At 45.5% G+C, this 14,321-nt stretch overlaps 1 protein-coding gene across 1 annotated transcript in view; it reads right to left on the bottom strand.

Annotated features, from left to right (window-relative positions):
- The window catches only part of ZSWIM4 (zinc finger SWIM-type containing 4), a 51,153-nt gene extending 45,385 nt beyond the window's left edge, over positions 1 to 5,768 (bottom strand). Inside the window, exon 1 of the mRNA XM_087710974.1 lies at positions 5,471 to 5,768. Coding sequence (XP_087567100.1) covers positions 5,471 to 5,662 — 192 coding nt within the window. The 5' untranslated portion in view covers positions 5,663 to 5,768. The remainder of the gene's footprint in view (positions 1 to 5,470) is intronic.
- Between the last annotated feature and the right edge of the window lie 8,553 nt (positions 5,769 to 14,321).

Here is a 14,321-nt window from a genome sequence, read left to right as displayed (position 1 = left end):
TAAAGCCCTTCATGGTATTGGATCTGGGTACTTGAGAGACCGCCTGCTGCCAATTACCTCCAACAGACCAATTAGATCCCACAGACTAGGCCTCCTCCGAATTCCATCTACTGGCCAATGCCGATTGGCTACCACCCGGAGGAGAGCCTTCTCTGTGGCTGCTCCGGCCCTCTGGAACGAGCTCCCCGTGGAGATTCGGATCCTCACCACCCTCCAGGCTTTCCGCAAAGCCTTAAAAACCTGGCTGTTCCGACAGGCCTGGGGCTGATGAGTTCCTGTCCCCGCTCGAATGGTGTGGCTGTTGATTGTTTTTAAAATTGTGGTGTTATGTTCTCCGTTGTCTTTCTTTTTTTCCCGTCTGTAACACACACACACACACACACCCGATTTGGTTGTGAGCCGCCCTGAGTCCCTCTGGGAAAAGGGCGGCATAGAAATACAATAAAATCGAAATCGAAAATCGAATTATCTACATATTCTTTTCCCATTTGGAAAAGGAACATGGAATCAAATCTGAGTAATCTGAAGGTACAATCATTACTACCAAATTGTGAGACTTTCTGCACACAAACCTCAATGAAATAAATGTATCATGAAAGTCGCGGCATTGGGTCGGAACAAGAGAACATTCCCATTGATTTCAACTCATGATTCATCAAGGACACCTTCTGCATTCTAAACTGCATCTCAACCAATATCACTTCACACCTTATTACAGTCAGATTGCTTCCCTTTCGTAGCACAGGAACAGGTTCAAAGAAAGAATATCATAGAAGAAACGTTGCAGAGATTTTGTGGTTTCATAGAGATGGGCCCAAATAAGTATATACCAAGGTGGAACTCCTCACTGAAACAGGGTGCGAATGAGTTCGCCTAGCTCTTTAGAGAGCAAATAGGTCCTCTTAGGACAAAAAGATCACCTCATATATTTTTTTTCTAGAAATGTCAGGAGAGAGTGTTTACAAGAAGCTTGCTTCTAAAATGTATAATGTTCTTTAAATGAGGGATGCTCTTCAACTGAAGAGGCTTCCATCATATAAGCTCCGTATCTGCAGCAGAAAGAGACAGACACAGATATACCACTTGAGTGAGAATCCAGAGAAAATTACTTTGCTAAATTCAAGTCAAAGTTGCTGCAATTATAATGACAATTCTCCTAACTAACAGGTTAGAAAAGGTGATTTCTTCTTGAAAGAGCTTCCGATTCAATAATATATTCAACCACTCCGCTCAAAATAAAAACTGCATTTCCAAATTGAAAAAAAAAAATTATACAGCAGTCATGGGTTTCATCAACTTCCTAATTCTCTTCCCCAACCCCGTTTATTCTGTGTCATAAAGTTGTTCTGTCTGGTGGAAAAACCGATGGTGCAACGTGGGGCAAAAATAAAAGCGGTCGTGTTTCTATTCTTATTATAAATGCACACGCACTGCTGGAGATGTGAAGTTAGGTTCCACCACAAAACCGCGGTAGACAAAAGCGCGGTCGATGAAAGCGCGTATGTGACGTCATCACAGCGCGACGAAAAAGATCGAAAAATGTAAAAATAAAGCGAAAACCTTACCCTAACCCCCCCCAAACCTAACCCTAAACCTAACCCTTAACCTAACCCTAAACCTAACCCTAAACCTAACCCTTAACCTAACGAAAAACCTAACGCTAACCCTTAACCTAACGCTAAACGTAACCCTAACGCTCTAAACCTAACCCTAACCCTTAACCTAACCCTAAACCTAAACCTAACCCTTACCTTTATGTGAATCGGCTTGCTGTAATTTAATTTTTATTTCAATTTTTTGATGTTTTTCGTCGCGCTGTGATGACGTCACATACGCGCTTTCGTCGACCGCGCTTTTGTGGAACGCGGTTTTGACGGGTCACGGTGAAGTTATGCCAACCCGCTTAAGAACCATCATGCAATTTGGATCCCTCCGAACGGTTTTGAACTCTCTACCTTGCTATATCCAGGAGTATCAAGAAGGGCCTTTTAAAACAAAAGTGTGAAACTTTGCCCCGGTGAAACTTCTTTTTAAATCACTCCGATGGAATCTTTCCCAGGCTAAATAATAGTAACAACAACAACTTTCCAAACCAAGATATCATCTGCATTCTCTCCCATTTCAGGTGTGCACATGCTTTGACTTGGGAAGTTTCACCTGCTGATGTCAGTGACAAGCGACTCTTGCTGGACTAGTTTCTCAGCCCAACACGGAAATTATGCTCCGGTTGTCTCCTTGTATGAACTGTGGCTGCTTACAAGGAATGTTCTGCTTGGTGGGAAGGAACAACTCACTTCTGATATCCAAGAATAATGGGTAAGCGTGACTCTGTTTGATTTCAAGAAGGGGGCCGAGAGGGATGAAGACACAAAATGCACATGGAGCAAGCCAAGCCTTTCCCCACCCACCTGTAAGAGTATCGAGATTTGACTTTCACTTGGGTTTTGCCCAGACTAGCCCCAGATTTCCCAGCCACATCATGTCTGCTAGGTTTCGGCTATCTCCTATTTCTCATGCTTTGTTCCAGAAAAGGCCTTGGGAAAAATAACTAGTTACCATAACCACTTCCTACAGAATGAACGGCGTAAAGGGCATCAGCTTGCGAAGAGACAGTCGGGTACAGGAGAATACAAATTAAGAAAACTTGTTGGAAGAGCACAGAGGGGGGGGGGAGAAAAGCCACAAATAAAAGTTGATCTGAACATTATAGGCAAGTTAGCAAAACCAAGATATTCATTTACTGCACTGGCTTCCTATCGGTCTCCGAACGCGATTCAACGTGCTGGTTATTACCTTTAAAGGTTTAAGGTTCATTTTATTTATATGCCGCCCTATTCCCGGCGGGACTCAGGGCGGCGCACAAACCCAAGGAGGGGACGGGAAAACACAAAAAATACAACAAAAAATACAGGGCATTTAAAACAATCAACAGCCACACGATTCGAGAGGGGAAGGGAACTCATCGACCCCAGGCCTGCCGACACAGCCAGGTTTTGACGGCTTTTCGGAAGGCCTGGAGAGAGGTGAGGGTCCGAATCTCGGCGGGGAGCTCGTTCCAAAGGGCCGGAGCCGCCACAGAGAAGGCCCTCCCCCGGGTAGTGGCCAGATGACATTGGCCGGTAGACAGAACCCGGAGGAGGCCTAATCTGTGTGATCTAATGGGTCTTTGGGAGGTAATTGGCAGCAGGCGGTCTCTCAAGTACCCAGGTCCAATACCATGAAGGGCTACCATTAAAGCCCTACATGGCCTAGGACCTGGATATCTGCGAGACTGCCTACTGCCGCATACCTCCCAACGGCCGATAAGATCGCACGGGGTGGGCCTTCTCCAGGTGCCGTCAACCAGACAATGTCGGCTGGCGGCTCCCCAGGGGAGGGCCTTCTCTGTAGCCGCTCCGACCCTATGGAATGAGCTGCCCCTAGAGATCCGGACCCTGCCCACTCTCATGGCCTTCTGAAAGGCTATCAAAACCTGGCTATTCCGGCAGGCCTGGGGCTGTTGACCTCATGACCAGATTGAGTGCATGATGTGGTTTTTAATCTGTTTTTCTCTGTTTTTTTTTTAATTCTTTAATTCTTTTTTAAAATGTATTTTCTGTAAGCCGCCCGGAGTCCTTCGGGATTGGGCGGCCTATAAATTGATTAAATACTAATACTAATTTAAAGCATTTCCTCCCACTGTAGTCCAGTCCACCAAGAAACCCTCGGAACTCACATTTAGTAACAATCAGACCAAAAAAAAACTGGCAGAACAACAGTGGCTCTTCTAGTTGTCAAAACAGCAAGCAAGCTATTAAAGAGGGGTTTCCAAGGGGAAAAAAAGGTTATCGATTGGGAAATAAATGGAGAAATCAAGCATTTGTCACCTGACAAGCACAACACTCACCATACTCTGGATAAACCACCTGCTCCCTTCCCTTCCCTTCCCAAAGCTGTTTTATAAGGAAGTCTCCACACATACACAAAATGATCCCAAGCACAATTAAAACTTGACACCCCCCCCCCAAGGAGAGGATGCTACAAGTTTACAGAGAATGTAAAATGAACAGCTGATACTTTCCAGCAGTATCAGAGGCAGAAGGAAAGAGGATGGTGGGGAGGAGAGGGAGAGAATGTGGTTTTTGCCTGCAGCTAAAGAAGAAAAAGGACGGTCCCTTTTTTTTTGGGGGGGGGACACACAAAGGGATGTCAAACTAGTGGGAAAAGTGGCAGATTAAACCAGGCTTTGTTCCAGTTTCCAACCAACCAGGGGAAAGAAAGAAAGAAAGAAAGAAAGAAAGAAAGAAAGAAAGAAAGAAAGAAAGAAAGAAGGAAGGAAGGAAGGAAGGAAGGAAGGAGGGGAGGGAAGGAAAGAAGGAAGAAAGAAAGAAAGAAAGAAAGAAAGAAAGGAGGGAAGGGAAGGAAAGGAAAGAAGGAAGAAAGAAAGAAAGAAAGGAAGGAAGAGAAAGAAAGGAAGGAAGAGAAAGAAAGAAAGAAGGAAGGAGAGAGAGAGAAAGAAAAAAGAAAGAAAGAAAGAGGGAGGGAGAGAGAGAGAAAGAAAGAAGGATGGAAAGAAAGAAAGAAAGAAGGAGGGAGGGAAAGAGAGAGAGAAAGAAAGAAAGAAAAAAGAAAGAAAGAAGGAAGGAAGGAAGGAAGGAAGGAAAGAAAGGGAAGGAAAGAAAGGGAAGGAAGGAAAGAAAGGGAAAGAAGGAAGGAAAGAAAGGGAAGGAAGGAAGGAAGGAAAGAAAGGGAAGGAAGAAAAGAAAGGGAAAGAAAGAAAGAAAGAAAGAAAGAAAGAAAGAAAGAAAGAAAGAAAGAAAGAAAGAAAGAAAGAAAGAAAGAAAGAAAGAAAGAAAGAAAGAAAGAAAGAGAAACCCAGCGTTTCCTGCTCCTGGGCTGCTAACAGCAACCTCGGAGGTGCCCGCAAGTCAGCAGGTGAAGCGCTTTTTTCCCCACATTGTGCGTGCGCGGCCGCTCTCCCCACTCCCTACTAAGGTTTTGCACCTCGGCCTATTGTCGGAGGGGAGAAGCTGGCATGTTCTGGCTTCAGCCCTTGGAGGAAGCGATCTTCCAACCCTAGACCCCCCCCCTCTCCCTCCCTCCCTCCCCTTCCCCCCAGCCCTCCTCCCCACCGGCGGATTGGAGGGGATGGAGAAGAAGGGAGAACTGCCTTCCAGGAGGACTCCAGACGGGGGTCGAGAAGCCTCCGCGGAGGGTCTGCGCGGAGTGGCCCCCTGCTCCCTCCAGCAGCCCCCCCTCCCTTTGCACTTCGGGGGGGGGAGACTTGCGGGCAGCTCTGGAAGAGGAGGAGGAGGAGGAGGAGGAGGAGGAGGCGGGCAGGCGATTGAAAGGGAGACTCCGCGGGGCTCTGCTCGCTCCTTCGCCGGCATCCCAGCCGCGGGCTGTGTCAGAGGCGGCCAAGAGGAGAAGCCGAGAGCGTCGCGCTGCCCCGTTGCGGGAGGTGGGGGGGGGGATCCGTTCTTCCTCTCACCTGCTCGAAGGCCCAAGTTTCGGCCACCCGCCGGGCGCTCAGGTCCAGAAGCGTCTCGACGGCCGAAGAGGTGGAAGCGGAAGGGGGGGAAGAGGAGGAGGTGGCGGCGGCGGCGGCGGCGCCTGGTCCCGGTCCCGGCTCGGGCTGCTCCCCAGGGGCGCCGCACCTGCGCTTAGCGGGCGGGAGCTCCATAGGCCCGGCCGATCCCCGGCCTCTCCTGGAGCACCTTTCCCGAAAAAAACCCACCAGTGTTCGGCCCGGGCCCAGCCCGGTCAGTTGGTCGTTTCTCTTTCTGTGGGCGGCGGATGCGGCCCCTTTAAGGAGCTCCCACAACAATGAGCTCGACGGCTGCTGGTTCCCTGGACCTCCCTTTTCTCTCCGCCGGCTTCCTATTGGGCAGCGCGCAAGAGAGAGCCTTGAGCCGATTGGCAGAGCTCGGCTGCCGATCAAGGAGGAACAATGCACGCCCCCATGTTGTGGGCTTTAAAAAAAAAAGAGAGAGAATAGGAGCTGTCTGGAAAAAAGGGTGTCAATCAAAGGTCGGGAAGCCCCCCCCCCAGCCAATCAGGCAAAGCAGGAGACCCAAGGCCCTTAAGATAGGGTTCTACGTGGGCGTGGCCTACGCCGCGATCCTTCCATTCACAACATTCTGATGCCGGCTGGGAATGGCAACAATGTAACGAGCTGGGGGTTGAGCCCGCATTCCGGCTCAGGCTGTTTCTCTACCCCGCCCGTCACTTCATCTTGGCCGGGACCCTCTTCGGTCTTCTTAACCGGAACCTAGAAAACGGGGCTGAATTGATGTGGTTATTGTATTTTAAATATTTTTCGGTGAAAAACCAAAATAAAGGCTTATACTGGATGTAAGAAAGCAAAAAACGTGCCAATTGAGTTGTTACAGAGAGTGGAATGATGTTAACAGCCTGATACCCAGAACGTTTAAAAGCGCAGTACAAATGTGTTCATTCTTCAGAAGCAAACTCCCCTTAAGTAGTAATCCTCTGAACAAAGTTTGTGTAGGATATACTGAGTCGTCCGCCTTGTCTGCGAAGCATTGCTACCCCCCTTTTCAGCCCAATCCAACCCTGTTCAAATATCCCTTTGATTCTTAATAAGCCGGATAAATAGGCAGGGTTACAATATCAAAAGGGGAATTTGGCATTAGTCATAATGCCTTTTCTGCATCTACACATTGAAATAAGAAACGCAGTATGGGTCCTTGGGGGGGGGAACCTCTGCAGTTGAGGAATATCAATCACAATTCCACAAGCATTACTGTATTTATGCAATCATTAATTTCCTTTATTTATGAACTGCCAGACTCCAGGAGGACTCAAACTTCTAAGTCACCTGCCAAGCTTTTGAAAATTAGATTAGGAGTAGGGGAGAAGTAAGGGAGGGAAGAAGGGGGAGGAGAGGAGGAAGGAAGGAAGTAGAGAAGGAAGGGAGTGAGAAAAGAAAGAGAAAATAAGGTGGGATGTGGAGGAGAGGTAGGGGAAGAAGAAAGAGGTAAGGAGAGGTGGGTGGGAGGGAGAGAAAGAGAAGGAGAGGAGGGAGGAAGAGAGAAAAAGAGAAGGAGAGAGGGCAGGAAGGAGAAGACAGAGGGTAGGAGTAGGGGAGAAGTAAGGGAAGGAAGAAGGGGAAGGAGAGGAGGAAGGAAGGAAGGAAGTAGAGAAGGAAGGGAGTGAGAAAAGAAAGAGAAAATAAGGTGGGATGTGGAGGAGAGGTAGGGGAAGAAGAAAGAGGTAAGGAGAGGTGGGTGGGAGGGAGATAAAGAGAAGGAGAGGAGGGAGGAAGAGAGAAAAAGAGAAGGAGAGAGGGCAGGAAGGAGAAGACAGAGAGTAGGAGTAGGGGAGAAGTAAGGGAAGGAAGAAGGGGAAGGAGAAGAGGAAGGAAGGAAGTAGAGAAGGAAGGGAGGGAGAAAAGAAAAGAAAGAGAAAATAAGGTGGTATCATAGCAGATGTGAAGGATGGTAAACAATACTCCAAATTATACCTTATATCCTTTTAAATGGAATAATAATAATATAAGAATGGCAAAGAAAAAGAATAACTATGTGAATATATATCTAGAATTGTATGTAAGAGAATAAATGACAGTAAAAATATAAAGCACAATTATAGGTAAATAATACTTGATCATAAGTAGCTAAGTATAAATAAAGAAAGAAATGTATATAAACATGGATAATGAATAACGAGTTTATGAATGCAAGATAGAAATGTATAGAAGGGAAAACACTAACTGCAAAGAAACCGATTCGGAACTGCGGTATGATATACGATGGAACTTATTGTTCCTATGTTGTTTTTAAGTTATGTGGTTATTTTTGTTAATGTGCTTATGTGTTCTGTTGATGTGTTTATGTGTATAAAATAAAAAAAAGAAAAAAAAAGAAAATTAGATTTTTTTTTAAACAAAGGAAATACTTTGTGATTGCTTTACTTAACGTGGGGACTTTCTTGTCAAAAAAAATGCTTTTAGTTTCATTTTGTAAAATGCTTTTGGCAGACCTGATAGACTTGCATAAAAATGATAAATAAGTCAATCTTCTGTCAAAAAAAAAAAGACAGACATAAACCTGACTTGAGGATGAGCAAAAAAAAAAACATATACAGACACCAACAGGAAATCATTATAGCCTTTCAAACTGTAATTGACCTTAAAAGTGGCCATTGCTGGCCAGGGGGGGACTTCAAAAGGAAACATCAACATGAAACTGCTGAATTTCAATACACCAAGTGGTTCAGTGTGGTCTGATATCCAGCTAAAAGTGTTAATTAGCTTACCAATGCCAGGATGTTTACAATATCTTCAACATTGCTTTGTGAGTGGTCCCTTCTTCACAACCCCTTCTCCACTACTTAATACCTTCTCATTGTATGTTTGTGTGTAGACACATAACTGCTAACTTGGGCTAACATCCTGATGTATCCAATGAACTTGGATTTCTCTCCAGAAAAGCTTGTCTTTAATTCATTCATATTTAAGGTGTTGGAAATCTTTCTTGTTTTTTTGAAGCAACATATCATTATGGCTAGAAATAACATTTATCATTTTTTATAACACCTCCCATGTCCTAATCATTCCTTGCAGCCATGCAAGGTGGATCGGTATTTTACTGTCGATGGAAACAGGATGAGGCAGAGGGTGGATTCATGGTGCATGTTAAGACAGAACGTGGCTTGTTTGGATTTTGGCTCTGCGTGCTGGCAAATAAATTGTGACTCCTGTAAGAGTGTGTGGTTTACCCCAGGATGCTTCTGAGTTAATAGCAATGATGACATCTCAAGCAGAGATTGTCTTTTTTTTTCACAGCTCAGATGGATGACCCCGGGACTCATAAACTGAACTATCTAGAGTTCCCAGTTTCGAACAAATTAAAGAACTGCAGAACTTAATGCTTCAGCCAGAGATCCTGTGAGCAATCATCTGACTGTTCCTAATAGTGTGTGTGTTAATCAGTCAAGTGATCGCGGTGTTCCAAGTTGAACCTAGTTGCCAGATCACTCTTCAGGATTCATTTGATTACTGCCCGAGACTAGAGAATCCTTATTCAAATTGGCTGCTGCTAATCAGGGGTGAGAAATGTCTGCTCTGCATATTCCTTAAGTGCAGTTTACATCCAGCCTCGCCTCTGCTGTTGCTGATCAAGGAGAGATGGGCCAACTGCAGCTGGTTTAATGTTATTTCAGGGGATGCCCATTGTCCATTTGTGCCATAGAGTCATCCTCAGCCGATAAGATCTCACAGGATGGGCCTTCTCCAGGTGCCGTCGACCGGACAATGCCGGCTGGTGACTCCTCGGGGCAGGATCTTCTCTGTAACTGCTCCGGCCCTGTGGAACAATCTACCCCCCCCCCCCGAGATCCGGACCCTTCCCAGTTTCAGTTTCAGTTTCACTTTATTTGTATATTTGTATTGTATTTCCCTGGGGGGACTCAGGGCGGCTCACAGTTCAAAAGGGGGGGGGGAATGACAAACAATTTACAACATAAAGACACTACATCATTTAAGAACACAACAGCCATACAATTCGAGTAGGGGTTAGAGTCTTTAACCCCAGGCCAGCCGGGACAGCCAGATTTTAAGGGCGGCGCGGAAGGTCTGGAGGGTGGTGAGGGTACGAATCTCCACGGGGAGTTCGTTCCAGAGGGTTGGAGCAGCCACCGAGAAGGCTCTCCTCCGGGTAGTTGCCAGTCTACACTGGCTGGCTGATGGAATTCGGAGGAGGCCTAATCTATGGGATCTAATCGGTCTATTGGAGGTAATTGGCAGTAGGCGGTCTCTCAAGTACCCAGATCCAATACCATGGAGGGCTTTGTAGGTGACAAGTAGCACCTTGAAGAGCACCCGGAGATCGACAGGCAGCCAGTGCAGCTCGCGGAGGATAGGTGTTACGTGGGTGAACCGAGGTGCACCCACAATCGCTCGCGCGGCCGCATTCTGGACCAGCTGAAGTCGCCGAATACTCTTCAAGGGCAGCCCCATGTAGAGCACATTGCAGTACTCCAGCCTAGAGGCCCACTCTCTCGGCCTTCCGAAAGGCCACAAAAACCTGGCTATTCCGGCAGGCCTGGGGCTGTTGACCTCACGACTGAGGTCCAGCCTCACCTAGATTGAGTGTATGATGTGTTGCTTTTTAATCTGTTTTTTCTTTTTCCTTATTTTTAACTTTTTATCTTTTTAGTCTTGTATTTTGTAAGCCGCCCGGAGTCCTTCGGGATTGGGCGGCATATAAATTCATTAAATTTACAATTTACAATTTTACAATTTACAATCTGGACTGCCCTTATGTGAGGGGTTCCCCCCCCCCACACTGTCTTTGGACAAAAGGTGCTATTTCATTACGATGGATGGGATAGAAAGAAAGACATAATTTGTACTGTTAAATGTATCTGGATGCCTAATTCCAAAGACTGAAGCAGAAACTAGCCTGGAAGCTGATCTACTTACCAAAAGAATGAAGTGGTCAGATTCCAATCATTTCAGTTACTAACAAGAGGTCATTAATTTATACTTTGTCGTGTTGTTCTATGTTGAACAAAAAAGCTATTGTATTAGAGAATTTCCTTATTGTGCAGTTCATTATGACCAGTGAATATTTTGCCTGCAGCAACATTCAAATAAATGGTACCTACCCAGACACAACCATTCATATTTATTTATTTTTTAAAAGAAGCAATTGGCTACTTTTTAAATAACTGGAATGCAGTTTCTGTATCCCATTCTGCATAAAAAGATAGATATTCGTTCCTTGGGAAAGAAATGGAATCTAATGCAAATCTAGAAAGGGAGGATGGCAAAATATAGCCTCGGCAATGTTACCATTATAGGGTTCAGTGGTGGGTTTCAAAAATTGCTCGAACCTACTCTGTGGGTGTGGCCTCCTTTGTGGGAGTGGCTTGCCACCTGTTGTGACTCAGCAGAAGTTTGCTGTGAGTTGAGTCGGGATGCAAGATTAACAATGCAGCTGGGGCTCGTTAGTGCCGTCTTCTGGTGATAAAAGGACGGATGGTGCCACGCCCTGGTTGCAGGAGTCAACGTTCATCATTCATCGGTCGTGGTTTGTTTGTGAGAGACACTTGGAGAAGTGATTGGCTTTCTGTAACCCTGATTCAAGGAGACACTTGGAGAAGTGAATTGCTTTGTAAGAGTTTTGTTTTGCATTCTGTTATCTTCTTGTCAGAGACTTTATTTATGTTTATTTTTGGGCTCGCAGCCAGTCTGAGCCGAGGACTGATAAAGTTCTTTCCTTTTAAGTTTGTCTGCCTGTCTTCTGTTAACAAGCGAAGAAGGGGGGACAGAACAGCCACCCATGTGACCGGATGGGAGTGGCTTGCCGGCCATGTGAGCAGATATGAAATTATGAATTAGTATTCCCCCATGCCATTTCCAAGTTTTCTGTACCCTTCCTCCACTTTTCCAAAATCCTGTATTCAAGAAACATCCCCCATTCCTTCATCTCCCCCCCCCCTTGTTACTTTATTGGGAGTGGGGAGAGAATGGGGACTTATACCCAAGCCAGTGGTGGGCTTCAAAAAATTTTCGAACCTACTCTGTGGGTGTGGCCTCCTTTGTGGGAGTGGCTTGCCACCATGTGACCGGATGGGAGTGGCTTGCCGCCCATGTGACCGGATATGAAATTATGAATTATTACTTAGGTCAGTCCAAGTAGCTATTCAGAAACTCTGGCATTGAAGCATGCAAGTCTTAAAGCTGTCAAGTTACAAGATCCTTGACCCCTAACCCTTTAGAAAAAAAACTAGGGATCTTCAAACCTGACAGCTTTAAGACTTGTGGACTTCAACTCCCAGAATTCCTCCTCCAGTCATGTTGGCTCAGGAACTCTGGCATTGAAGCATGCAAGTCTTAAAGCTGTCAAGTTACAAGATCCTTGCACCCCTAACCCGTTAGCAGTGGTGGGTTTCAAAAATGTTTGGAACCTCTTCTGTAGGTGTGGCCTGCTTTCCGGGTCCACTAGTGGAACCTTTTCTAACCGGTCGGGTAGATTTGACGAACCGGTTCTACCGAATAGGTGCGAACTGGTAGGAACCCATCTCTGCTATGGAGAAATATGGAGCTTTGTGTGTTGTGTGTTGAACTAGAATGGACCCAGCAGTCCATTCTTGCCCAGCAGTAGGTTAAAATAGCCTAGCCTCATGTATTCCACCCGGGAAGCCTTGTAAGTAATCTGATTAATAATCTGATCATTGATTGATAGTGGGGGTTCAAGTAGCTATTCAGAAACTCTGGCATTGAAGCATGAAAGTCTTAAAGCTGTCAAGTTACAGTGGTGGGTTTCAAAAAAGTTTGGAACCTTTTCTGTAGGTGTGGCCTGCTTTCCGGGTCCACTGGTGGAACCTCTTCTAACCGGTTCGGTAGATTTGACGAACCGGTTCTACATAATAAGTGCGAACTGTTAGAAACCCACCTCTGGGTGAGTCCCACTTAAGGGGACCCAATGCAGCATGTGCAGGCTTTGTCTGATGTTGCAGGAGGTATGTTGTGAATAGGTACCAGATGCCTGCATGTAGGATGTGATCGAGAAATTCTTAAGACTATTGAAACATACCAAGATCTATCGTTTCCTCTTGATCGATGTGGAGGCAAAGGATTTGGCCAGAAGAAACCCTGAAAGAATCTCTGAATATGATAAGTCCTGAAGGAGGAGAGTATAGAAAACTGGTAGTTTTTTTCATCAATCCTTCCTGTTGAAGGCATAGGAAGAGGAAACAGAACTCAACCATTTGCTACGTAAACGGTGATGCTGAATAGAAGGGGGAAAAAAGGTTAGCAGAACCAAATATGTGGCCAAGGACTGTTGCAAGAAAACGAAACAACATACTCCACGTGCACGGAATACAGGAAAGAAAAAGAGGAATTTATAGATCCTTACTCCGGAAGAGCAAGAGGATGTGACAGGGAAGTTGGAGGGATGATGCATAAGATTGGGATACAGCACAGGAAGCCTACAATTTATTTTAAAAAGCAGGCCAAATAGAAAGGATAGGGCTGTTGTGCTGTAAAGAAAAAAATATACATGCAGAGAAATTAAGGAATGGGATGTAGAAATCCTGCTGGAAAAAATTGGGCAAGGATAAAAGCAGAGGGATACAAACCATAGTGAGAGTTATCATTGTGAGACTGTGTGAGCAGCAGAAGACATACAGTAGACAAAATACAGTATTTCCAGGATTTATTTATTTATTAATTAGACTTATATACCGCTTCATAGGGCTTTCAGCCCTCTCTAAGTGGTTTACAATTTTTTTTTTTTTTAGCAAATTGAGTCAGCAACTTGCCCCCAACAATCCGGGTCCTCATTTCACCCACCTCGGAAGGATGGAAGGCTGAGTCAACCTTGAGCCGGTGAGATTTGAACCGCTGAACTGCAGATCACAGTCAGCTGAAGTGGCCTGCACTACTGCACCCTAACCACTGCGCCACCTCGGCTCTAAATGACCAGCCTTTCAAAGGGGCATGCAAGAGTGATAACCAGATATTTCAATTATTCTGTCACCTGCTGGGAATTTTACTCTGTCAAGAGTCAACCGACAAATTCTTGCCCTTTTTGCTTTTTTGCTGACAACTTCATATGCAAGAATGGGGATGGAGGAAACAGAACATCTCCTATCTCTAGCAACCAGAAAAGAATTGGTGAAGAATTAAAGGTGACTGACATTTGGGGGGGGGGGATTAATAATATTTTCCTTGATGATATTTGGTGATAGCCAGAAGAGGAGGAATTGAGGTGAATCAGATCTGCACGCTGGACCTCAGAAAAACTGGCTTTGATAAACTCCAATAAAAGGTAAGTCGGAGCTGATGGCTTCAAATCCTTAAGGAGAAAAGAGTCGAGGAAGGATGGGAAATTCTATGAAATCAGATATTGAAGGTACAATTGCAAACAATTCTCACAGGAAGTATAATGGGAGAAAGCAAAAGAGGCCAGCGATGATGCACGGAGAGTTCTTTAAACTGTGGGAGAGAAATGGGACCTTTATAGAAAATGGAAGGATCAGAACGGTTCCACCACAAAACCGCGCTCGACTAAACCGTGCCCGACTAAACCGCTTAGCTGACGTCATCAACAGGGCGACAACAGCGCAGAGACAGAAGCACGCTGTAAACCCTAAACCTAAAATTAACCCCTAAACCTAAACCTAACCCCCCTAAACCTAATCCTAAACCTAACCCTAAATCTAACCCTTAACCTAACCCTAACCCTAACCCTAACCCTAACCCTAACCCTAACCCTAACCCTAACCCTAACCCTAACCCTAACCCTTAACCTAAACCTAACCCTAACACTTAACCTAACCCTAACCCTAACCCTAACCCTAACCCT

The sequence above is a fragment of the Thamnophis sirtalis genome, unplaced genomic scaffold (assembly GCF_051295495.1).
Source record: "Thamnophis sirtalis isolate CommonGarterSnake01/CBP01778 unplaced genomic scaffold, rThaSir2_p1.2 scaffold_3, whole genome shotgun sequence".
Classification (NCBI taxonomy): Eukaryota; Metazoa; Chordata; class Lepidosauria; order Squamata; family Natricidae; genus Thamnophis; species Thamnophis sirtalis.
The sequence above is the reverse complement of the archived record's forward strand: the minus strand, read 5'-3'. Positions and strand labels throughout refer to the sequence as shown.